This window comes from Heptranchias perlo, chromosome 34, assembly GCF_035084215.1.
Source record: "Heptranchias perlo isolate sHepPer1 chromosome 34, sHepPer1.hap1, whole genome shotgun sequence".
In the NCBI taxonomy this organism is placed as follows: Eukaryota; Metazoa; Chordata; class Chondrichthyes; order Hexanchiformes; family Hexanchidae; genus Heptranchias; species Heptranchias perlo.
Window position 1 is genome coordinate 23,762,749 of NC_090358.1, and position 23,740 is coordinate 23,786,488.

Here is a 23,740-nt window from a genome sequence, read left to right on the forward strand (position 1 = left end):
TCTATTGGTGCTTTCTCAGGCAAAAGGGAGGAGATGCCCCTTGTGGCTTTACTAAGCACAGCCGCACTGACTCCTGGTTCTCACCCCAATTAAAGTCCGAATGAACGCTCCCATTGTTGTTTTGCCCAACAATGACACTGAGCCTAAATACAGCTTTGTAACATGCTGCAGTTAGCTTCCATTTTAAGTGGACAGGTACATAACGGCCCAGATAATTACGGGGAGGGAGCGCAGGACAAACCCGTCAAGGCCGTGGATGTTAAAGGCAGGACCCCATTATAATTTTTTTTCCAGTTTATCGCCTGGCAGCCGGCGAAATTGACAGGCTACCTAGCTGCTGGGCGGGAAAACCAGCGGCAGGATGCCTCAGCCGGGGACCTTTAGGGATGGTTATGATTGAGGAGAGAGGTCAGCTAATCACACGGCTCGCTGCAATTTAGGGGGTGGAGGGAGGGGTGGCGGGGTGGCAGAGTGGCCGATTTGTGGGGCAGGCTGCAGATCGGGGTTCTGGTAGGGGGAAAGGGTTGGAGGGGAGTGGCTGATCACGGGGCAGGCTGCCGATTGGGACTTGGGGGGTGGTGGTGGAGGAAGGTCGCCGATCGCGGCAGGGGCTCGAGAAAGGCCGCAATTGGCAGAAGGGAGGTCAAAGGCTTCCTTGAGGGGCTCTGGGGGGAGCGCTCCTGCTCCTCGCCCACAAGGAGAGCTCTAAAAAGCACTTACCTTCTTGAGCTGGCAGCTCCTGCCTCCCTTTTGTTGCCGGGTTTCCTGAGCCCTCGGAAACTCGGCCAGCAGCAGTTAAATTTAAATCGGGCTCCCAATTGCACTGTGGGAGCCCAATTTAAATGTGAAAATGAAGTGCCCTGCCTCTCCAAGATGGAACACTTCCACGGCTGAAAACTTGCCGCCATATAAACGGCAGTGAGCGTGTACTCGGTGGGTTTGGGGGTGGTTCCCTGTTTTGTTAAGATTTAACTCTTTCCTCCCGCCCATCATGGGAGGGGTTAATATCAAGACCAACATTTCTGCAGATGTGTTCAGAATCCCGTTCTGTCGTTAACCTTGCATATTGTGAACCATGAGTATATTTTTTTTCTCCATGTGTAGATTGTGACTGCTAGTGTGCAATTTGTCCATCGAGCATCACTGGTGATCCAGAGATCTAACTGGGGTGATCAATATTTTATTCCCACCCACCCAAATTTACGCTATGAAAATCTCTCTCAATTTTAAGATCATCAAAAGAACGATGGATGAGGTTAGGAGAATTGTTTTTTTACGCTGAGGGTTGTTGAGACATGCAACGCTCGACCAGAAACAGTGGGGGAAGCAGAATCCATAATGGCTTTTAAAAAGGGAAGTGGATAAATATTTGAAGAAAAAATTGAAAGGGCAGTGGAATGCGACTAAGTGATTGCCCTTTGAGGGAGCCAGGACAGGCTTGATGGGCTGAATGGCTGCCTCTTGTGTTATAAAATTCTATGACTGTGAGGTTACTTTAATGATTTGTAGCAGGAACTGTGTTTGTCCCCTTAACCCAAGAACATTCAGGCCAACTGTAAAGCACCTATGTTACCCTGGGTGAGAACGGTTAACTTGGCCTGCGATCTGCTACTGTATTCTGTTAAGGTTATATCAGCAGTCTGATGTTGACATTTTTCTGCATGTCCTTACATTATGAGATCTTGTCAATTTTTCAAAACATAGACATCTTAAAAATATTAAGGGATTTGTAGACAAAAATGATCTTCAATGGTAAAAGTTTCTTTTTGGTGTAGTTTGTCTCACGTGGCCTTGTTAGTTTATATCTCTGAATGTTGTCTTTACTGTTTAAAGGTTACGTTTTAGTATGTATGCATACATTATTGCATAGGTTCTTTTTTTTAAAAAAAGACTGACCATTTAGTCTATTGGCGATGCTCTTGCTTACTCTCACCCCTGTACTTTGGTTGAACTTTAAAGCAGTGGGACTTTGTCGTAATAGGTTAGATCTCAGAAGGATAATTAAATATCACTAAAACCTAGTTTGTGATTGAAGATCTTTTTATTGAATGTTCTGCAATGTGGACTTACTCTTAGCAGTCTTAAATAGTAGAATATCATCACCATCTGTTTGGTGTTTCAAAAAAAAACACATTTAAAGCATTTTTCTAATGTTGCAGATTATTATTTTGAAGAGACTCCAACTTGATTTATGTTAAATGCAATGATTTTTGCATGTCTGAAACTTCAACAAAAAGTTTATCGGTAGTATTGATTCATTTCACTCTCTTTCCCTTTCCCTTCCCCCCCCCCCCCCCCAAAAAAAAATAAAATTGTATCAAACATTTACTCATTTAAAAAAAATCTTCAGCTACAGTGCAATTGATTTGTATTAAATGTAGATTATATATCACTGGCAACGAAAACATTTACAGCCAAAACCAAACCAAATAATCTATACTTAGTCGTTTAAAAAGAGTGATGCAATAGATTGTCCCATTTTTGTACAGTTTTATATCTTATAATTACAATGCAAATTGTTTTGCAAAACATAGTATTGATTTAATACTGTTCAAATCGATGCTAATTTAAATGGGGCCTATGGGATTCAATCCTTAGACATTTTCAGTATTGGTACAGGAGCAAGCTTTCACGCAGCTGTAGAGTGAGAGTAGCCAACATGCTTCACTTAGTCTGGAATCCTAGCACACATTGTTAATAAACTATGACTGTACACATGCAGCAAGAGCTGGAGTAGAAGTAAATGTCTTTTGCATTTAAAAGGAGGAAGGTTGTTCTGGTCATCACAGATGAGGAATGCTTAAAATTTATTATTCAGAGGACTGTGGCAACTATCGAGGGAATTGCCATCTGTATATTTTATTGTAGATCTCCACTCTAGGCCCCAGATAAAATGAATGATCTATATTATCCCTACAGGTGTGACATTTATTGATTAGTCAGAATGAGTTATCCCTAAAAGTACAACATTTGTTTGGTCAATTCAGTGAACAGCATCTTATATTTTTTTTGAAAAAAATGTTTTAAAAACATTTGAATTATCTTCTAAAGTATAAAAATGTTTCCACTGTTTTCATCATTTTGTTGTCCAGTTGTTTCAGAATCTCAGCTTTTGGCCACGAGTATGAGATTTTGCTGCCAACTTTGGAAAAAAGCTCAAACCCAAACTGCCGAGTGTACTCTGGGAATTCCCACCAGAGAATTGGTTTGCTCAAGTGGGAGGGAGGAAAATTTAAGCAAATGTACATTTTCTGTAACTGAGCACGTGCAATACTGAAGAATCTTATGATTAAATCTGAAATTGGCCTGTTGTATGACTTTAAAAATGAAATAGATATTGATGGTTCATTTTTGTTCAACTTTGTCTTTTAAGTAGTTGCACAAAACAGCAATAGGGCTCAAATGTGTGTTCATTTTTTAAAAAAAAATTCAGGTGAATTATTCTGCTATGATATTTCCATGAATGTAGGCTTATCTTGTTAATATGGGTCGATTTGCTATCAGCTGTGCTGGGAGTGCCAGTGCTAATTGAGAAAATAGGTGTTGATGAATTGGGTTTAGATGAGAGGGCCTTTTTTTTTGTGCCCAAGTTACATTTTATGTGCTGCCCTCATTTCAGGCTTTATATCCAATGGATATGACATACCAGGTGGCACCATTACCTGGATTTTTCACTGGGAATGTGCTAACAACATTGGGCTGGAGAAAAGGGATCGGTCAGCCATTTTAGTGAGAGCCCTTGTAAAGGTGAGTGCCATCAGCACTGTCACCTGTTAGTTTTCCTGCAGTAATCTATTCATAATTGGATTTTTTTTTGCATATTTCTGATCGCCTAAGCTTCTGGTTTGGATTTTGGCTTTTTCATATTTGCAATTATTTTTTTGGCGGGGGGGCGGGCGCTGTATTTTGCTTATTGGGAGTTGCAAATTAAGTTGCCACAACCATAATTGGACATCCCACTAGTTGTCCATTTCTTTTGCTCCTGTTGGCAGAGGGAGGAGTTGTTCAAGGAGCAATGTAAGGGAGGTGTATTTACACCTGAGGAATGTTGCTTGCTCCTGTCTGCCTACCTAACTCCCCCCCCCCCCTCCGCCCCCTGTGGTTTCATGGCATATAACCTACAGGATGGCTTCTTGAGGACCAAGGATACATTCTTCAGCTCTGTATCATGCCCATTGAGAAGCTACAAAATAGAGCTGAACAGCGATTTTATAGTGAGGCATGCAGGATCCTGGTAAAATGTACCATTTATGTGCTGAACCTAATGTTCCAATGCTTGGGTCAGATCGAGGGTTGTTATGCAGCCTCTCCATGCTCTCAAAGACAAAGCAGAGGGATGAGAATGATACACAAGGGTTTTCCTTTCACCCTGCTGAAATTAACAAATGTCTGATCTGATCCAGACTGGCTAACTCTGTTGCAAGTTTTCAATTCAGGCTAACGATTGTATGAGTTTCATTTTTCTCTCTTGGTAAATGTTACCTACCATCTCTTTCTTTTCCACTTCTTCCCTCTATGTAGATAGAGCCAAGGACGTTAGTCAGCTTGGGTAGTTGTTTATTTGAAATACTTGGTAGACCCGTAACCAAGCTGCGTCTGGCTAACTGGGTCGTAGAATGTATTTCATTATGTTGGTCAGGAGCCACTAGGAAAAACTGGAATTTATTCCACTGATCCTTCTACATAATGGGCCAATATGCAGTTGTTTTCTTTTGACACCATCTGCAGTGTAAGTACATGAAGTAATGCATATGCTTTAACAAAGCGTTACTGTCCTGAACTGACAGTTCAAGATGACAAGTGCTTTGATGCTGTTGTACTCTGTTGGCCTCTGCATTAAGTCAAAGAATCCCATCTTTGTTCTTCTGTTTTGCTTTGACATAACGCATATGTATGTGGCGATTGAATGAATGAGGAAAAATGTTAGATAACCTGTTAGCTATGGTCTTCCTCATTCTTTGAATAGAGACCCATCTCTGGGCACAGCTTCCTCCCTTTCTGACCTCCTGCAACGTTAAGAGTTCGTGTTTATATGTGTTTTGCTTCCCTTCATATCAGTTTGGCCTCTCTACTGCTACTTCCTTCTTTCAAGGTAATTGGGAGTGCAAAAAGACTTGAGGCCTAATTTTCTTGTGTGCTAATTATAACTAAAAATTAAACTGGCAATGTGCTTTCTTATGCTTTTACTGCTATCTCAGTTTTGCTCCCATGTTAATTTTATGACGAGAAATGGCTTGTTAAGGACTGGTATCAGTAGATTTTCTGCCCATTAATTGGGCAACCAGATGCTTGAAATCTCACTCCACTGGCACTGTGGCAGATTTGTGCCCAACATATTTCCTGGTGGACAGGATAATGGCAGTACAAATGTCTGCCTGAAACGGGTGGTGGGGGCAGGGGTTTTTCCCATTTTAAGGTGTACATGGGGGTTGCCTATTTGTGTCATTTACTGTAGGTGTAGCAGCAGCACACCTGACATAAAAAGCATCTGTTTTAAATAGGCATGATTTGTAGCTGGAGTTAAACATACTAGAAGTTGCAGAAAGGATGCGAATTTGAAGGTAGGGGTATTTTAAGCACTTTTGAACTGTTTTTTTCCCCAGTTGGTACTTGGGTTCTGCCAATTGATATAAATGATTTATTTCTCTTCAACACCACCACTGCTGCCAATAGATTTCCCTATGGGAATTCTTCCTAACTGACATGTCTGGAAAAAAGGACAGAGCTATGGAGGGGTGTCAGGCTAAATGAGAGATGCTTTGTGTCCACCTGATACCTGGATTTGCCGAGTACTTAATTTGAAAAATTATGACTCCATTATGCCTATGAATGAGAGAATTTTCTACAATTTTTTTTAAAGAAAAGGACTACCAACGATCAGTCTGGTTATTTAATGTTTCACCTTGATTTTGTTTTCTTGTGTAATGTAAATAATTTGCAAGGTCAAGAGACTTGTATGCGTGTTTCACTTTTGCTATTGATATCAGAACATTTAGTTTGAGTCCTGTGACTCCTTTCCATAGAACTGTAGACTGTTGCTGAACAGAAACAGATCATTTGGCCCGACAGGTGTTTTTATCCACTAAACACTTGAGTGTAATTTAATGACTTTGTACTGCCAATGAGGAGCCTTGCCCATCATATGGCTATAAAGTTATGGGTAATCTACAGCTGAACTTCTGATATGCGCTCCCTTCCGGTCTAATACCACTCTAATCCAGGTATTTATCATTCTGTATTTTAGTGAAACTTAACCTCTCCTTAATCAGGGGAGCTCAAACAAAAAAGTATCATTTACAAATTGTGTAATGAAAAATCAGAAACTTGTGTGTCCTGGACCCACTTAGCAAGGTCTGTAACTACTGAATTTCAGTTTATTATGTCAACTTTTTGTTGTTGAAGGTAGAGCATATAAAACCTGGGAGAGTTACCATTTTGATTTACAATAAATTCTAAATGAAGGACCAACTGTGTATTTTGGGAGTTGTAGTCTTGATTTATAAGCAGCTAAAACCAGGATTGAGCATGCTTTGCACAAGAAGATCCATCAGATGTTTCAGGCTTCTTAATCTGAAGGTTTATATTCAGACGTGCAACCTTGTTATTCTTGTTCACGGATGCTCTCACCACCCAAGATTGGTTATTGTGAATAGAGATTTACAAGTGAACTTGAAAGGGAGCTGAGTTTTCCTTTTGGTAGTCAATGTAAAGTTTGGAGCGGTTGTGCCATCTGCGTTGATGTGCCTTGAGGGCTCATTTTGGTGGGGAAGCTGCTTTCAGTTCACCTGAATTTTACTGTGGTCATTTGGGTGAAGTGGGGAAGGGCTGGGCTCTGCTGTCTACTTCACTGAAATAGGAGTTGAAATTTTGGCCAGTTCTTTTATTTCCACCACCACGGACAAGCCTGTGGACACTGAAGGGAATTGTACCACCCCCAGATTTGTCCCATTTGAGATTTCCTGACTCTGCACTGATCTTAGATCAAATATGGGATATTCTTGATCTGTGTGGTTCAGGGGCATGACATGTTATGTATTTACATACTGAGCTAAGAGGATTGGGGAGGATCAATAGAATATATTAGGTTGTTTGAACCTACCCTTCCAAAGGACAGTGCAGCCTTAGAGGAACAACATTTGATTCAATTTTCAGATAGCTTGGGGGGAGGGCGGGGGTCACTGTTTAAAATTCAAAGAACCTAGTCTACCCAAGGTATTTTAACTCCTGAAGTTCAATTATGAAGAGGGAAAGTAATTTTAAATTAGCCAAGGCCACAGACTTGACCATTTAGCCCTATATTTGGAAATCTGCATATGAGGAAGGGTAAGTTTTATTAATTTATGTTCATTATGTCTAATCTCGATTTCCCTTGATGCACTAGGCTCTTAATGTTGCCATTACTGACTGTTAAGGAAAAAGATGTGACCAAGTATTGGTATCCAATAAAGTGTCAGGGTATTGGCGTTAACCTCTGAACTTCTACTGTTGTTGAAATTGTGTTAACCGTGAGTAAGAGATGTCTGTGGTTTAGTTTCAGTCAAACCCAAGAAAGTTTTCAAAAATTGAATTTGACCAACTCAAAAACAACATTGTTTTTGAGCAATATCTAATCTTTTAAGGATCAGTGATGTCAGAGACTGTAGCAACATATATTTTGGTTCCCTGCATACTTTCAAAGTACATAAATAAAATTCTTGGGCAGATTAGAAACTGTGCTCCCCTGCTCTTAAAAATAATTAATTAAGATGTGTGGCAAAGTTTTGATTTGGACGACGGATATATCACTGGAAAAAAATTTAAAAACAAGTGCGTGCCTTTCTATAAAATAATAGGGATTGAATGAATTAGATAAATCTTTCTGTATAACTTATTTGAAAACTCTTAGAGGTACTGAATCAGGGACCAGATTTATTTTTAAGAAAAGATTGTAAGCCTGTTAAGACCAGCTGCTTTGTGCAGAGGCAACATACTAACAACCTTTTTAAATTATTTGCACTTTCTTTCCTGCTGCACATGATTTATTACTGTTTTAAAGAGATGACCGTAAGTAACCTAGGTGCAGGATGCAGTCTTTCCCATTCACCCCACGTTCTATGTGATTCTCATTTTCTGTGATCTAGAGTCGCTGAACAAATCCACTAGAGCTAGGGATCTTTAAAAAGCCAGATCCTAGCTAACAGTATCACGTTGTACATCTCAGTCTTGACTGTAGCTTGGATTTGTACTCTGGTTCAGAGTGCATGTGTGTTGGAACGTGTTTCCAATGCTCATCAGCAAGGTGGTGTTCATCAATTGGGCAGCTAGTTTACTTTTTTTTAATTCGCTCATGGGATGTGGGCGTAGTTGGCGAGGCCAGCGTTTATTGTCCATCCCTAATTGCCCTTGAGAAGGTGGTGGTGAGCCGCCACATTGAACCGCTGCAGTCTGTGTGGTGAAGGTTCTCCCACAGTGCTGTTAGGTAGGAGTTCCAGGATGTTGACCCAGCGACTATGAAGGAATGGTGATATATTTCCAAGTCGGGATGGTGTGTGACTTGGAGGGGAACGTGCAGGTGGTGGTGTTCCCATGTGCCTGCTGCCCTTGTCCTTCTAGGTGGTAGAGGTCGTGGGTTTGTGAGGTGCTGTCGAAGAAGCCTTGGCGAGTTGCTGCAGTGCATCCTGTGGATGGTACACACTGCAGCCACAGTGTGCCAGTGGTGAAGGGAATGAATGTTTAGGGTGGTGGATGGGGTGCTAATCAAGCGGGCTGCTTTGTCCTGGATTGTGTCGAGGTTCTTGAGTGTTGTTGGAGCTGCACTCATCCAGCCAAGTGGAGAGTATTCCATCACACTCCTGACTTGTGCCTTGTAGATGGTGGTAAGGATTTGGGGAGTCAGGAGGTGAGTTACTCGCCGCAGAATACCCAGCTTCTGACCTGCTCTTGTAGCCACAGTATTTATATAGCTGGTCCAGTTAAGTTTCTGGTCAATGGTGACCCCCAGGATGTTGATGGTGAGGGATTCAGCAATGGTAATGCCATTGAATTTCAAGGGGAGGTGGTTAGACTCTTTCTTGTTGGAGATGGTCATTGCCTGGCACTTGTCTGGCGCGAATGTTACTTGCCACTTATGAGCCCAAGCCTGGATGTTGTCCAGGTCTTGCTGCGTGCAGGCATGAAATGCTTCATTATCTGAGGGGCTGCGAATGGAACTGAACACTGTGCAATCATCAGCAAACATCCCCGTTTCTGACCTTATGATGGAGGGAAGGTCATTGATGAAGCAGCTGAAGATGGTTGGACCTAGGACACTGCCCTGAGGAACTCCTGCAACAATGTCCTGGGGCTGGGATGATTGGCCTCCAACAACCACAACCATCTTCCTTTGTGCTAGGTATGACTCCAACCACTGGAGATTTTTACCCCTGATTCCCATTGACTTCAGTTTTACTAGGACTCCTTGGTGTCACACTTGGTCAAATGCTGCCTTGATGTCAAGGGCAGTCACTCTCGCCTCACCTCTGGAATTCAGCTCTTTTGTCCATGTTTGGACCAAGGCTGTAATGAGGTCTGGAGCCGAGTGGTCCTGGCGGAACCCAAACTGAGCATCGGTGAGCAAGTTATCAGTGAGTAAGTGCTGCTTGATAGCATTGTTGACGACACCTTCCATCACTTTGCTGATGATTGAGAGTAGGCTGATGGGGCAGTAATTGGCCGGATTGGATTTGACCTTTTTGTGGACAGGACATACCTGGGCAATTTTCCACGATGTCGGGTAGATGCCAATGTTGTAGCTGTACTGGAACAGTTTGGCTAGAGGGGCAGCTAGTTCTGGAGTACAAGTCTTCAGCACTACAGCCGGGATGTTGTTGGGGCCCATAGCCTTTGCTGTATCTAGTGCACTCGGCCGTTTCTTAATATCATGTGGAGTGAATCGAATTGGCTGAAGACTGGCTTCTGTGATGGTGGGGATATCTGGAGGAGGCCGAGATGAATCATGCAATTGGCACTTCTGGCTGAAGATGGTTACAAACGCTTCAGCCTTGTCTTTTGCACTCGCGTGCTGGACTCCACCATCGTTGAGGCTGGGGTGTTGTTTACAGAGCCTCCTCCTCCTGTTGGTTGTTTAATTGTCCACCACCATTCACGACTTGATATGGCACGACTGCAGAACTTTGATCTGATCCGTTGGTTGTGGAATCGCTTAGCTCTGTCTATAGCATGTTGCTTCCGCTGTTTAGCATGCATGTGAAGTCCTGAGTTGTAGCTTCACCAGGTTGGCACCTCGTTTTTAGGTATGCCTGGTGCTGCTCCTGGCATGCTCTTCTACACTCCTCATTGAACCAGGGTTGATCCCCTGGCTTGTTGGTATGTGTTCCTTCTAATATCAAGGAATAGATCTTCATTGACTTTCTAAGCTGGCAGATCCAAGTTGGTTTTCAGACATTAGTTCATATGTGGTGTCTCCAAGCAGAATTAGAATCAGCCAAGTAACATGTGCCCCAACCACGAATATTTCACTTGGACAATCAACATTAAGGGCAATGTCTGCTTGTCTGCGTTTGCGGATGAAAAGCAGTGCCATTTCTGGCTCTTGCCCCCTTGTTGCTCCAAAGGATTGAATGCTGTTGCACCTTGTGGGTGACCATTCTCACATCAGAAATTCCTCCCCACAGAATAGAGTGGAACTGAAATCACCGGAGGTAATGGCTGGAAGCATTACTGGGTGGTGGAGGAGTTGTGGGGGGTGGCGGTGTGGGAGAGCTGAGGCGAGTATCAGCATGAACTGGGGAGGGGGGGAAAGGATAGTCCCTGCAGGAGCTGGTCAGAGGGGAGCGAGAAGAGTGCCAGCATGAATTTGCGTGGGAGCAGAAGTTTGAATTGATTGGGAACGGGGGAGGAGAGAGTGTGCTGTCATGACAACAGTGGAAATCTAGTATATTCCTTGGAAGGAGCAGAAATAGTCTTAACTTTAGAAAATATTGCTCTAGGGGGGTAACTTTTTGACTTTGTGCGAACAGTGAGAGCCTTACCCGCTGGTAGCGCGTACTGGAAATTCAGCCATGCTGCACACAATTTTCCAAATATTAATGTCGGGAAAAAATCAAGCACAGTGCTCTGCTCGTGAGCAAGGTTCCCCAATGGAATCACAATGGTAGAAATTTACCTCATGATTATCCTTTCATGTGACCTCTTCCTACGTTACAACAGTGACTACACTTTGAAAGTACTTCATTGGCTGTGAAGCGCTTTGGGACAGCCTGAGATGAAAGGTGCTATATAAATGAAAGTTCTTTCTTTATTTGAGGGAAGAGAGGAAAAGCAAAGATGTCATTGTAATTTGGGTGGGAGGGGATGAAGAGTGCCATTGTGAACTAGGGGTGAGCAGAGGGAGGTAGTGTTTTTTTGAACTAGGAAGGACTTGAGAAGACGAGAGTGTGTCCAAGTCACTGGGACATCCATAAAAACCAGTTTGAAACCATTCAACAGGCTTGCAATAGAGATTTCCAATTCATATGCAACTGTAGCCTATAATTTTGCTGCAAGAATTGGCAAATCACTGCAATTTTTGACACAATCTTCTGCTATGCAAATGTTGGCATACTGTGTGTAACTCTAGCTTAAGTTATGAAGAGCTTGTGTTGTATTGCATTTTCAGTGTATCTTGTTAAAACCTACAGTTAGGGATAATTTTATGCTGTCATCGGCTTATGAAGCTGTTGGTCAGCTTTTGCAAGTTTACCAGGTTGGCATGAATGCAAATAAGGTTTAGGATATAAACACAGCTTGTGTTTATATAGTGCCTTTTAGTGTAGAAAAACATCCCAAGTCACTCAGATACGTTTCGCACAGATTGCTGACCCCTTTGAGATTTTGTAATTTTCCCATTGCTGTGAATATAAAAGTTGAAGTGGTACTCCTGCATCATCAAAAGTGTCTCCAATGGATTGGGGAAATCTGTACGATTATGGATGTTTTCTTTCTGGATCTATCCTAGGTAACCTCTGATTTCTTTCATCCTGCCTTTCTTTATGATAACCTCAGGGTTGTTTTTGATATGATGCCTGCATCACTGAGCTTCTAACTCATTCTAAGGCATAACCAGTTGTATAAAGCTGTGAGAGTGAAACCTTCACGAGGCCATTGGTGACTGTTCACATTGCCTGTTAATAATTTACTGTCTCATTAAATGTTAAGACATTTTTAGGGTTGTCAGCCTCTGGTCTGTTGCTCTAGCTATATCTGCTTATTTGAGCCCAATAATCATGAGGTAAATATCTGCCATTGCGACTCCATTAAGGGGGCCTTGCTCACGAGGAATGCATTCTCTTCAAATTTGGGCACAGGTTGCATGTGCTTTTTCTGACATTAATTGCAAAATCGTGTGCAGTGCATGTCTGAATTTCCAGTATGTGCTACTAGCGGGTAAGGCTCCCACTAGTTGCACAAAGTCAAAAAATTACCCCTCTAGAGTAGAATTTTCTAAAGTTGAGACTATTTCTGTTCCTTCCAAGGAATATACTAGATTTCCACCAGGCCTTCCAAACCTACTGTAACCACCCTACTTAAGCAAGTCTTATGATGGGCTGTTGAGCCAAATATTTCTCTCAAATGTTTTTCCAGATGTTCACCTCTGGAGGCTCAGAAATCAATTTCTTTCATGGTGTGGTCTTCCATAACACAAGACATCTGGGATGTCGAATTGGTAGAAAGGGGCTAATGCCTAAAATTCCACTAATTTACTTGAGCTCAGGGTGTACTCTATTACAATCTTCCAACTTGATGTGGATTGAAGGGAGGTTGTTCAATGGAAATTAGCACCTATCTTGCCCTCAGATAAATCTTGTTCTACATGGGAGACTACAAAATGCCCTTCAAGTTCCCTTTCATTATAATCAGGCCTGGACCACCTCAAACTTCTGCCTCATGGATTTCTGAAATATAGATGTATACATGGTCTTCAACGAGGACATTGGTGTCTCTTTGACCTTGCCCTCGGCAGGAGGGATTTTCATGGTCATGTTGAGCTGATGAAGTGGCTGCTGAGGGCAAAGGGTTTGAAGGAAGCTTAAACCACAGTCCAAGCGAAAATAAAAATCCCCTCCAAAGCTGCAACTTCATAAAATGTTCAATAAAATCAGAAAATGTTGCAAACACTCAGCAGGTCAGGCAGCATCTGTGGAGAGAGAAACAGTTAACGTTTCAGGTTGATGAACTGAAATGTTCTTTGGATTGTCAACCCCTTTGGTGTCTGATTGCCAAAGATGGTGTGAAATTCCCATAGGACAGTGTGAGGTAAACTCTTTTTTTGTTTTTTTTAGGAAGGAGAAATAATCTGGCCATGTTTATTATTGATTTTTTTTAAAGAAGAAATTGTTCTTGGGATGCGAGTGACATCAGTAAGAGTGCATTTATTGCTCATCCCTGCATCTTAGCCAAGTCCTGGGAATGGGTAGCTTTACAATTGGGATGAGTTGTGAATGAAGCTGAGCGCTGTGGAATCATTGGTAAACACTCCTGACCTTATGGTGGAGGGAAGATCATTAATGAAGATGTTTCCATGAGGAACTTCCATAGTGACATCTTTTTTCCATAAGAAATGACTTTTTTCCCTTTGATCCCCATTGACTTCAGTTTAGCTAATGCTCCATGGTGCCATACTTGGTCAAATGCTGCCTAGATGTCCAGGACAGCTACTCACTCTCCTCCTCTGGCATTCAGCTCTTGCACCCATGTCTGGATCAAAGCTGTGATGAAGTATGGATCCAAGTGGCTCAGGCAGAACTCAAACAGAGCATCGGTGAGCAGGTTATTAATGAGTAGGTGTTGATTGATGGCACGAGTGATAACTCCTTCCATTTTCTCTCGATGTGGGTGACATTTATTGCCCATCCGTTGTTGCTTTGAGGGCATTAAGAGTCAACCATGTGTGGGACTGGAGTCACATGTAGGCAAGTCCCCTTACTGGAAGAACATTAATGTAATGGTTGGGTTTTTACTGTAATCCAGTAAGTTTTGCGGTATTTTTCTGGTGGTGGTCCACAAATTACCAGATTTTTCAAATTCAATTTGAACTCCTGACCTCTGGTTTGCTGTTCCAGTACCAGTATCACAAGACTACCATATTCATGGCTATGATTTATGGGGAGCATCAAAGCCAAACCTAAGTCAGTGTACGTGAACACTTGCCAGCAGGAGGTTACTGGATAGTAATCCTGGGAGGAACTCATTCCCCCTCTAGCCCAGCCTGGGGACACTGAGACTAATTATAGCATTGCAACTGCCAATATGGATAACTCTTTTATATTCTGGACAAGTTGAGGCTGTCTAATTTGATTTCCCTTTGGACCCCTAATGGTCATCAGAAAGAGGAGATGTTTATCCCATCGGCCTGGGATAGATTTGAGACCAGGTGCTAGATGTGAAAAGGCAATGTGCTTAAGTAATTGCACTAACAAGTTCCCATAAGATCACTTAGCAATAGCGTGCAACCCTTGGTGCTCACAGTTGTCTGTACACAATATTAACCGTTAAGACAACTTCTGATATTATCCATATCTTGATCAGTGACTCCATTCTCTGGCATAGCATAGATTAAATGTTGGAGTTGTGGTTGTAGTACATAGTTATATAGTATGTATATATTAAAAAAATTCCTGTGTTACATACATTTCACAAAACCATTAATTAGAGTTGTAACAACTATGTTGTTGGTTTTGTAGCTTTGAGTGGTTGTGTTTGATGCTGGAGGGAGTGAGAATTGATTGAGGAAAGTACATGTGGGGGTCAAGAAAGAAAGGAAGAACTTACATTTATATATTGCCTTTCGACACCCAATCAAGTATTTTTGAAGTGTAGTCACTGTTGTAATGTAGGAAACACGGCAGCCAAATTGCGCATAGCAATGTGATAATGACCAGATAATCTGTTAGTGATGTTGGTTGAAGGATAAATATTGGCCAGTGGGCTTTATTACAGCCGTATCAATACATACTCTTATTAATGCTGAAACAATTCCATACATCAGGTAATGTTTGGTGTGGATCATAATCAATTTAAACACTCTTAAGATTAATTCAATAAAGGAGTACTTACATTTATATCATAGCACCTTGTCTCTTCAGGACATTCCAAAGTGCTTCACAGCCAGTGAGGTGTGGTCACTGTTATATAGGCAAATGTGGCAACCAGTTTGCACACAGCAAGGTCCAACAAACGGCAAATGAAATAAATGGCCATTTTTTTTGTTGTGCCCACGCGCGGTGGTGGTTTGACAGAGAATTGTTGGTCATGACACCAGGAGAAGCCCCTGCTCTTAGAATAATTTCCCGAGATTGTTTACATCCACCTAAATAGGCAAATAGTACCTCACTTTAATATCTCACGCAAAAGATGGTGTCTCTGACAATGCAGCTTTCCCCCCAGTACTGTACTGAAGTGTCAGCTTAAATTATTTGCTCAAATCCTTGTATGGGACTCGAACCCACAACCTTCTACCTCAGATGAGAATGCTACCAACTGAGCAATACTGACCTTTGTGATCTTTACCATGTTGAAAATCCATACTGTTTTTGAAAATAATACATCAGAGGAATGACATCAAAACACAAGTGCTTGAAAGACTAAATTCTACATATTATGTAGGGCAATGTTTTCTTTTTAGGTCATTATTACCATAGTTACACTGCATAAGTATTTATTTTCCAAATGGCTGTGGACATATGGCAGGGCTTCAAACAGACCTGCAAAGCGTTAAAACAGCAGCAGTGAATCTTGAACAACATTAGAGATTTTTGCAGCTATAACAAGAGAAATAAATGTGAGTGAAGACGGGATGTTTCTCCTAGGTATGTTTATATAATTAAAAGTCTGGTGTTTAATGCTAGTCTGTTTCCTTAAAGATGTCTCATCTGAAAGCGTTTCCTGAGCAATATTGTACTTCAAGGTGTGGAGATGCCGGTGATGGACTGGGGTTAACAATTGTAAACAATTTTACAACACCAAGTTATAGTCCAACGGTTTTATTTTTAATCCCACAAGCTTTCGGGGGCTTTCCCCTTCCTCAGGCGGTGTGGAAAAGACAATTTCGAATCCTTTGCATTTTAAGATCACAGAACAAAGCCTGGTGATTACTGCCCATTGCCAAGGCAATCACAGTGAGCAGACAGAAAGGTGTCATCTAAAAGGCCACTGAACATACAATCCCCCCCAAAAAAAAGAGAGAGAGAGAGATAAGGAAGACAGTCAATGACCCGTTATATTAAAAACAGATAACATTTGTTCGCTGGTGGGGTTACGTGTAGTGTGACATGAACCCAAGATCCCGGTTGAGGCCGTCCTCATGGGTGCGGAACTTGGCTATCAATTTCTGCTCGACGATTTTGCGTTGTCGTGTGTCTCGAAGGCCGCCTTGGAGTACGCTTACCCGAAGGTCGGTGGATGAATGTCCATGACTGCTGAAGTGTTCCCCGACAGGGAGAGAGCCCTCCTGTCTGGCGATTGTTGCGCGGTGTCCGTTCATCCGTTGTCGCAGCGTCTGCATGGTCTCGCCAATGTACCATGCTCTGGGGCATCCTTTCCTGCAACGTATGAGGTAGACAACGTTGGCCGAGTCACAGGAGTATGAACCGTGCACCTGGTGGATGCTGTCCTCTCGTGTGATGGTGGTATCTGTGTCGATGATCTGGCATGTCTTGCAGAGGTTACCATGGCAGGGTTGTGTGGTGTCGTGGACGCTGTTCTCCTGAAGGCTGGGTAATTTGCTGCGAACGATGGTTTGTTTGAGGTTGGGTGGCTGTTTAAAGGCGAGTAGTGGAGGTGTGGGGATGGCCATAGCGAGGTGTTCGTCATCATTGATGACATGTTGAACGCCATGTTCTCCTCAAACAAACCATCGTTCGCAGCAAATTACCCAGCCTTCAGGAGAACAGCGTCCACGACACCACACAAACCTGCCACGGTAACCTCTGCAAAACATGCCAGATCATCGACACAGATACCACCATCACACGAGAGGACACCACCCACCAGGTGCACGGTTCATACTCCTGTGACTCGGCCAACGTTGTCTACCTCATACGTTGCAGGAAAGGATGCCCCAGAGCATGGTACATTGGCGAGACCATGCAGACGCTGCGACAACGGATGAACGGACACCGCGCAACAATCGCCAGACAGGAGGGTTCTCTCCCTGTCGGGGAACACTTCAGCAGTCATGGACATTCAGCCACCGACCTCCGGGTAAGCTTACTCCAAGGCGGCCTTCGAGACACACGACAACGCAAAATCGTCGAGCAGAAATTGATAGCCAAGTTCCGCACCCATGAGGACGGCCTCAACCGGGATCTTGGGTTCATGTCACACTACACGTAACCCCACCAGCGAACAAATGTTATCTGTTTTTAATATAACGGGTCATTGACTGTCTTCCTTATCTATCTCTCTCTCTTCTTTTATGGGGGGTTGTATATTCAGTGGCCTTTTAGATGACACCTTTCTGTCTGCTCACTGTGATTGCCTTGGCAACGGGCAGTAATCAACAGGCTTTGTTCTGTGATCTTAAAATGCAAAGGATTCGAAATTGTCTTTTCCACACCGCCTGAGGAAGGGGAAAGCCCCCAAAAGCTTGTGGGATTAAAAATAAAATCGTTGGACTATAACTTGGTGTTGTAAAATTGTTTACAAGTACTTCAAGGTGTCAGACTTCAGTATGTCACCTCAAACTATCACATTTCTGTCAACAAAAAGAATAGGGATTGCTGAAATAAAGTCTTATCTGCTAAGTCACCAATCAAAAATGAGATTTTCTAAATGTGAAAGGCAATTTTATTCATTTTTTTTATCAAAGGTACTAATCGCAACATTACAAGTAGCAAAAATTAACCAATCAAATCCCCCAAGCTAGCTGAAAATGTACTCCTGCAAACAACATTAGTAACATAAATCTGTCAAAATTAAGTAATTCATAATCTAATGCCTTTTCTTATTCATGCAGTTGTCTGTATGATGTGAATTCCAGGAAAGCATTTTCTTGCAAAGGCCTCCTTTTTATGTCAGCAGTCAAGGACTCAATTTGGAATATTTGTCTGGAGCTTGAATTATTGACTTTGTTGCCCATTTTTTTTCTCTACTGATGGCTTGGTTTCTCCTGATTGGCTGCAGCCAATGTCAAATGAAGCAAGCCCTTACCATCTTCATTGTGGCGTGAAGTTTGGAATACCTTTTTTCTGTGTTCCTTTCAGTTGCCCAACCCAGCTGCTCCCTGTGTTTTCTTCTGTGATCCAATTCAACAGCCCATCTGACCTGCCTTCAGTCCTTTGCAGCTTGGTACACTCTCATCCACTGCAGCCCACCCAGTGTCATTCCTGGCAAAGCAATTCTCACCTGCCAGTTTTTTCCTATCTTCTTGCTGTATTGGCCTCCTCTATTTGAATTTGCTGACTGTAATTGCCATACTTCAGCAAATTTAGTTGACAATTACAGTAATGAATTTGGACGCAGCGAGAGCTGTCCAACCAGCCCAAGTGAGTCTTGGACTGGTTGCTGCGCTTCCCACAAATGCTGTTGGCTTATTTCCATGTTCAGCCACCTCACTATATTGAGCGCATCCCTGTGGACCTGCTTGCTGGCCACTCGGCTCAAGTGCTTCTTGCTGGCTCTTTCCGCACCCTCCTACCTTGAGTGCTTTCCAGACCTCCTGTTCGCTCCTCTCCCCAGCTTGGGTGCTTTCGGCCATCAGTCTGAGTGCTTCCTGGTCTATTTGAAAGTGAAAGAAGAGAATGAGGGACGACTGAAGGAGGGAAGTGAAAGAGAGTGAGAAGTGAAAGAGAAGAACAGAAGAGAATAAAAATTGAGGCGGCAAGAATAGAAGAAGCCGAGCCAATCTGCAAACAGTAATTTCTAGGCAATAGTATTTCATTGTTTTTCAAATCATGTGTGTGTGATCTGGGTATTGTGTTAAATCATTATGAGGTTCGCCTATTTCTGGAGACGTGACCCGATGGCTTGAGAGAAATTTAAAATAGGAAATGATGCTAATAATGATGGATGATATTCAGTGACATTAGGTTGCAATGATTGGAAATGTGGAGCTATTAGAATAAAAACACTTTAAAAGTCTTTGTTACTATTTAGTTTCTGCAATGGAGAAAAAGAAAAATGTCATGCTTTTTTTTTCTCAGGGAAATGGGGAACAATCACAGACTGTCTACTTCCTTCCCGAATTTGCACTTTCTCCACAGGGGAGTTTTCTGGAAGACACAACAGGAGAACAGGTCTTGACTTACCGCTACGATGATCAGGTCAGTTTAAGGTTTCCTGAAACAGCATTACTTTTGAACAAAGAGTAATTTGACAAAAGCCAGATGATCTGAAATCAGACATGTAATTACACATTCCTCATAGAATGTCTCTGATAATCGGTATGCATAGAATTTTGCTTCATTTGCATGTATACTTAATTTAGTGTTTATCCAATGTTCTCTTGTTCAGAAATAAACACTTAATGTGTCATGTACTGTAAACTGATTCAGTGATACTAATTGTCATTGTTACTAAACTCAAGTATTAAAATAGTGTTAAATAATTAGGACATGAATTAAGATCTGAAAATCATAGCCAGTCCTCTTGATTCAACTAAAGCTCATCTGTTTTCTCAATATATTATTCAATCCTTTTTCTCTCCATAAACATACCTATTTGCCGTTTGAATTCATTTGTACCGTTGCGTTCAATAGCATTCTCTGGTAATTTGTTCTACAAGTCCGTTGCCCTTTATGTAAAATAATTGCCAGATTTCCTTCCTTTCAACGTATTTTTTAATTTGTGTCCTCCATCATCGTGAGAAATTTGGCTGAACCAACTTTCAGTCCTCTTCAATTAGGTCACATTGAAATCTGTTCTCAAGAAAGTTGCACTTGTTAAGTTTTAACATTTGGTCAAAACATAAATTTCCAATACCTAGAATCAAGGGCTTACCTTCTCAAGTGACCTATTAAGTGACGGCGTGAATACAAAATTGGCCAAGTGACAGGAAACAGAGAACGGTTGTTTTTCGTACTGGAGGGAGGTGTACAGTGGTGTTCCCCAGGGGTCGGTGCTGGGACCACTGCTTTTCTTGATATATATTAATGACTTTTGGACTTGGATGTTCAGGGCCCAATTTCAAAATTTGCAGATGACACAAAACTTGGAAGTGTAATGAATAGTAATGGACTTCAAGAGGCCATGGACAGGCTGGTGGAATGGGTGGTTATGTGGCAGATGAAATTTAACACAGATAAGTGCAAAGTGATACATTTTGTCAGAAAGAATGAAGAGAGGCAATATAAACTAAAGGGCACAATTCTAAAAGGAGTTCAGGAACAGAGCGATCTGAGGGTACACGTGCACAAATCATTGAAGGTGGCAGGGCAGTTTGAGAAAGCGTTTTTTTTAAAGAAAGCATACAGTGTCCTGGGCCTTGTAAATAGAGGCATAAGAGCACAAAAGCAAGGAAGTTATGATGAACCTTTATAAAACACTGGGTTCAGCCACAACTGGAGTATTGCGTCCAGTTCTGGGCACAGCACTTCAGGAAAAATGTGAAGGCCTTAGAGAGGGTGCAGAAAAGATTTACTAGAATGGTTCCAGGGATGAAGGACTTCAGTTACGTGGATAGACTGGAGACGCTGGGGCTGTTCTCCTTGGAACAGAGACAGTTGAGAGGAGATTTGATCGAGGTATTCAAAATCATGAAGGGTCTAGGCAGAGTAGGTAGAGAGAAACTGTTCCCATTGGCGGAAGAGTCAAGGACCAGAACACAGATTTAAGGTGATTGGCAAAAGAACCAAAGGAGACATGAGGAAAAACTTTTTTACACAGCGAATGGTTATGATCTGGACTGCACTGCCTGAGGGGGTGGTGGAGGCAGAGTCAATCGTGGCTTTCAAAAGAGAATTGGATAAGTACTCGAAGGGGAAAAAATTTGCAGGACTATGGCAAAAGGGCGGGGGAGTGGGACTAGCTGGATTGCTCTTGTATAGAGCCGGCACAGACCTGATGGGCCGAATGGCCTCCTTTCGTGCTGTGACCATTCTGTGACTCAAGGGCAATGATATCTTTCCTATGATTGGGTGAGCAGAATTGCATACAGTACTCCCAAATGGGAGTCTAAACAACACTGTTTTTGGGTAATAATGTGACTGCTTTTGTATTCTTTCCTCTGCTACTGCAGCCCACTCCTGCCCACTATGCTGGAGGATTCAAATATTAGGGGACACCAGTCAGAAGAAAGAAAGACAGATCCTTTACACACAAAGTGTAACAGACTTGTGGAATAAATTAGCAAATATGTCTGAAATTAATTAAACTTCCCAGGTATAGAAGTTTATAAAATGCAATTAATTGCTACCATTGTTATATTTTCAAAGGTTGGTGATAACAGCACTTTTGACACAGAAAATAATTTTTAGAATTGAAGGCACTTTGAAGTTAGGAGATTACTATGAAATTGTTTTAATAATTATTAACATACTTCAGACTGTATTTGATAAAGGCTGAAAGAAAAATGAGAATAGATTCCTCTAACTCAAGGCAATTTATTTCATGTTAAAATGTAAAAATATTAATAGTGTAACAATACTGATGTCTCCAGTTACATTGCTTATTGAGAATTTTTTTCCCAAAAATTGAGTTGAAATTGTTCAGTTGAGATTATTGAGATGAAATTTGTGTCCCAGCTTCTTCAGGCCCGGGCATCTCCAGATCAATCTCCTGAAAAATTAATTTCTTGCCTAGGGTTGCCAACCATCTCTGATTGTCCTGGATTCTCCCAGAATTAAAAATTAATCTTCCAGACACTCCTGTGAGCAACCTGGAAGAAAGATCACAGGGACATTTTCATCTCCCGTTTCACTTCGGCTTGAATCTCAACAAACAGCAGTGCTGGTGGATATTGTAGTCACCATTGCTGACCGATTACCGTGAGGATTGACATGTTGAGCGACCAATGGCAGGAGCATGGGTTGGGTGCAGGTGGGAGGTCATATCAAGAAACCTACTGAATATTGTCTAACCACTGTTGGCAACCCAATTCTATCCTTGTCCAGGACCAGGCCTATATTTCTTAAGAAAAACAGCTTAACTATGGAGCCTATCATAATTTATTCACCTCAGAATTCATGCTATTCGTTATAAATGCCATCCTCTTGAGCCTGGGTAGCGACCATCATGGTGACTTGTTTCTTTTTGATAAAATGTAATTAGTCATTAATTGCAATGTGATAGGGCTTTGAATATAAAATGTGAATGGTGATGTAGCCAAAGTAGAAAATAATTAATTGCATACATATGGAAATACAGACTCCCAAATTTTCATAGGTATATGAATAGATATGTCAAGAGATGGGATGGAGATTATCAACAGCTTTTCTTTAAAATCATCCATAGCATGACTTAGGACCATAACTAATATCAAAGGCAAATTTTTTTTTAAAAATCATTCTACTGCAATCTACACTTCAGCAAATCCACAGAATGATTGTGCCAGCACTGACGAAGCATATTGAAGAAATCGCCACACAAAACATGGTTGTATGTGCAGCAAACGTAATTAAACATACCCAATGGATGTTCAAATAATTGTGCAGTTCGGAATGTCCTGATCAATTAACCTCTTCAGATCTTTGTGTAGAAGGAGATGCTAGCATCAAACTATTTCATTGTGTTTGTGGATTGGTGGTACCTCAGCACAGCACTCTTCAATGTAAATTTAAACCATACTCAAAATAAAATGTTGCAATGATCTCTGCATTCTAACAATATTGATATTGGTAAGCTCTGCAGTAGAACATCTAATATTATGTTTACATGACATTTTCTACTATTACCATGGAGATACCAATGTAATTGGCTTAATTTAAGCATGGGGCCACTAATATTTATCTATAATTAGTAGTTGAACTTTTGTTTCCTGGCAAATGTTACAACAAAGAGGGAGGCAATTCTTCTGTGAAGTTTATTTTTGACAGCAGGAATACTTAATTACTGTGGTTATGGTATGGGCACTAATTACTGTGTTTTTAATCTGAAATATAGTTAAGGAAATGCCTGTCAATATTACATGTTTTATCTTTCAGTGACACAACTAGTTAAAGAAGATTGCACCCCAACATATTTCCTTTTCTCTGCTTGACTTGCGCCTATAGTTGAATATGTGAGAAGGTTATTTTAACTTACGTATCCAGTGTTTCCATCATGTTACTGGAGATGTCTTATATACATATATATCAGATAATTTCAGTGGATTGAAACACAATGAAGGGCTTCCTGCAAAGTTAATTAAGCAGAAGAGGAAAATTTGCCATTTATGCTTGCATTGGTAAATCTCTATGGTGGAATGGGAATCAGGATAATGAACAGTGATTTCCTGTCGTAAGTGGTGCGTATATTGTAGTAGACAATGAATAAGATACAGATGCTGTGTCAGTAGAGATTAAATGTTAATGTAATAGTCTAAAAAAAATTTTCCATATTACTGAAGGCAACAAACTATTTAATGCAGCAGATCAGTCAGCATTTGTGAAGAGAAAAAGGCAAGTTAATATCTTGGGTGTATATCTTTCATTAGAACATCAAAATCTGTTAAAATCAGCAACTTAAGATAAATGCAAGTGAACGGGAACAAGAATTTATATGTTGTGGACCCTGAGGCTCCATGCTATACGTCTGTACTACCCACAAGACAAAGGTTTGGACATCCTTGACGTTAGTGACTTTCATGACA

The 23,740-nt window shown here is 41.5% G+C and overlaps 1 protein-coding gene across 3 annotated transcripts in view; it reads left to right on the top strand.

The window, feature by feature from the left end:
- Window positions 1–23,740, top strand: part of adamtsl3 (ADAMTS-like 3) — a 481,218-nt gene that overhangs the window by 15,498 nt on the left and 441,980 nt on the right. For all 3 annotated transcript variants that reach the window (XM_067971609.1, XM_067971611.1, XM_067971610.1), the window contains exon 3: window positions 19,158–19,277. In XM_067971609.1, the coding sequence (XP_067827710.1) occupies window positions 19,158–19,277 (120 nt within the window). The remainder of the gene's footprint in view (window positions 1–19,157; window positions 19,278–23,740) is intronic.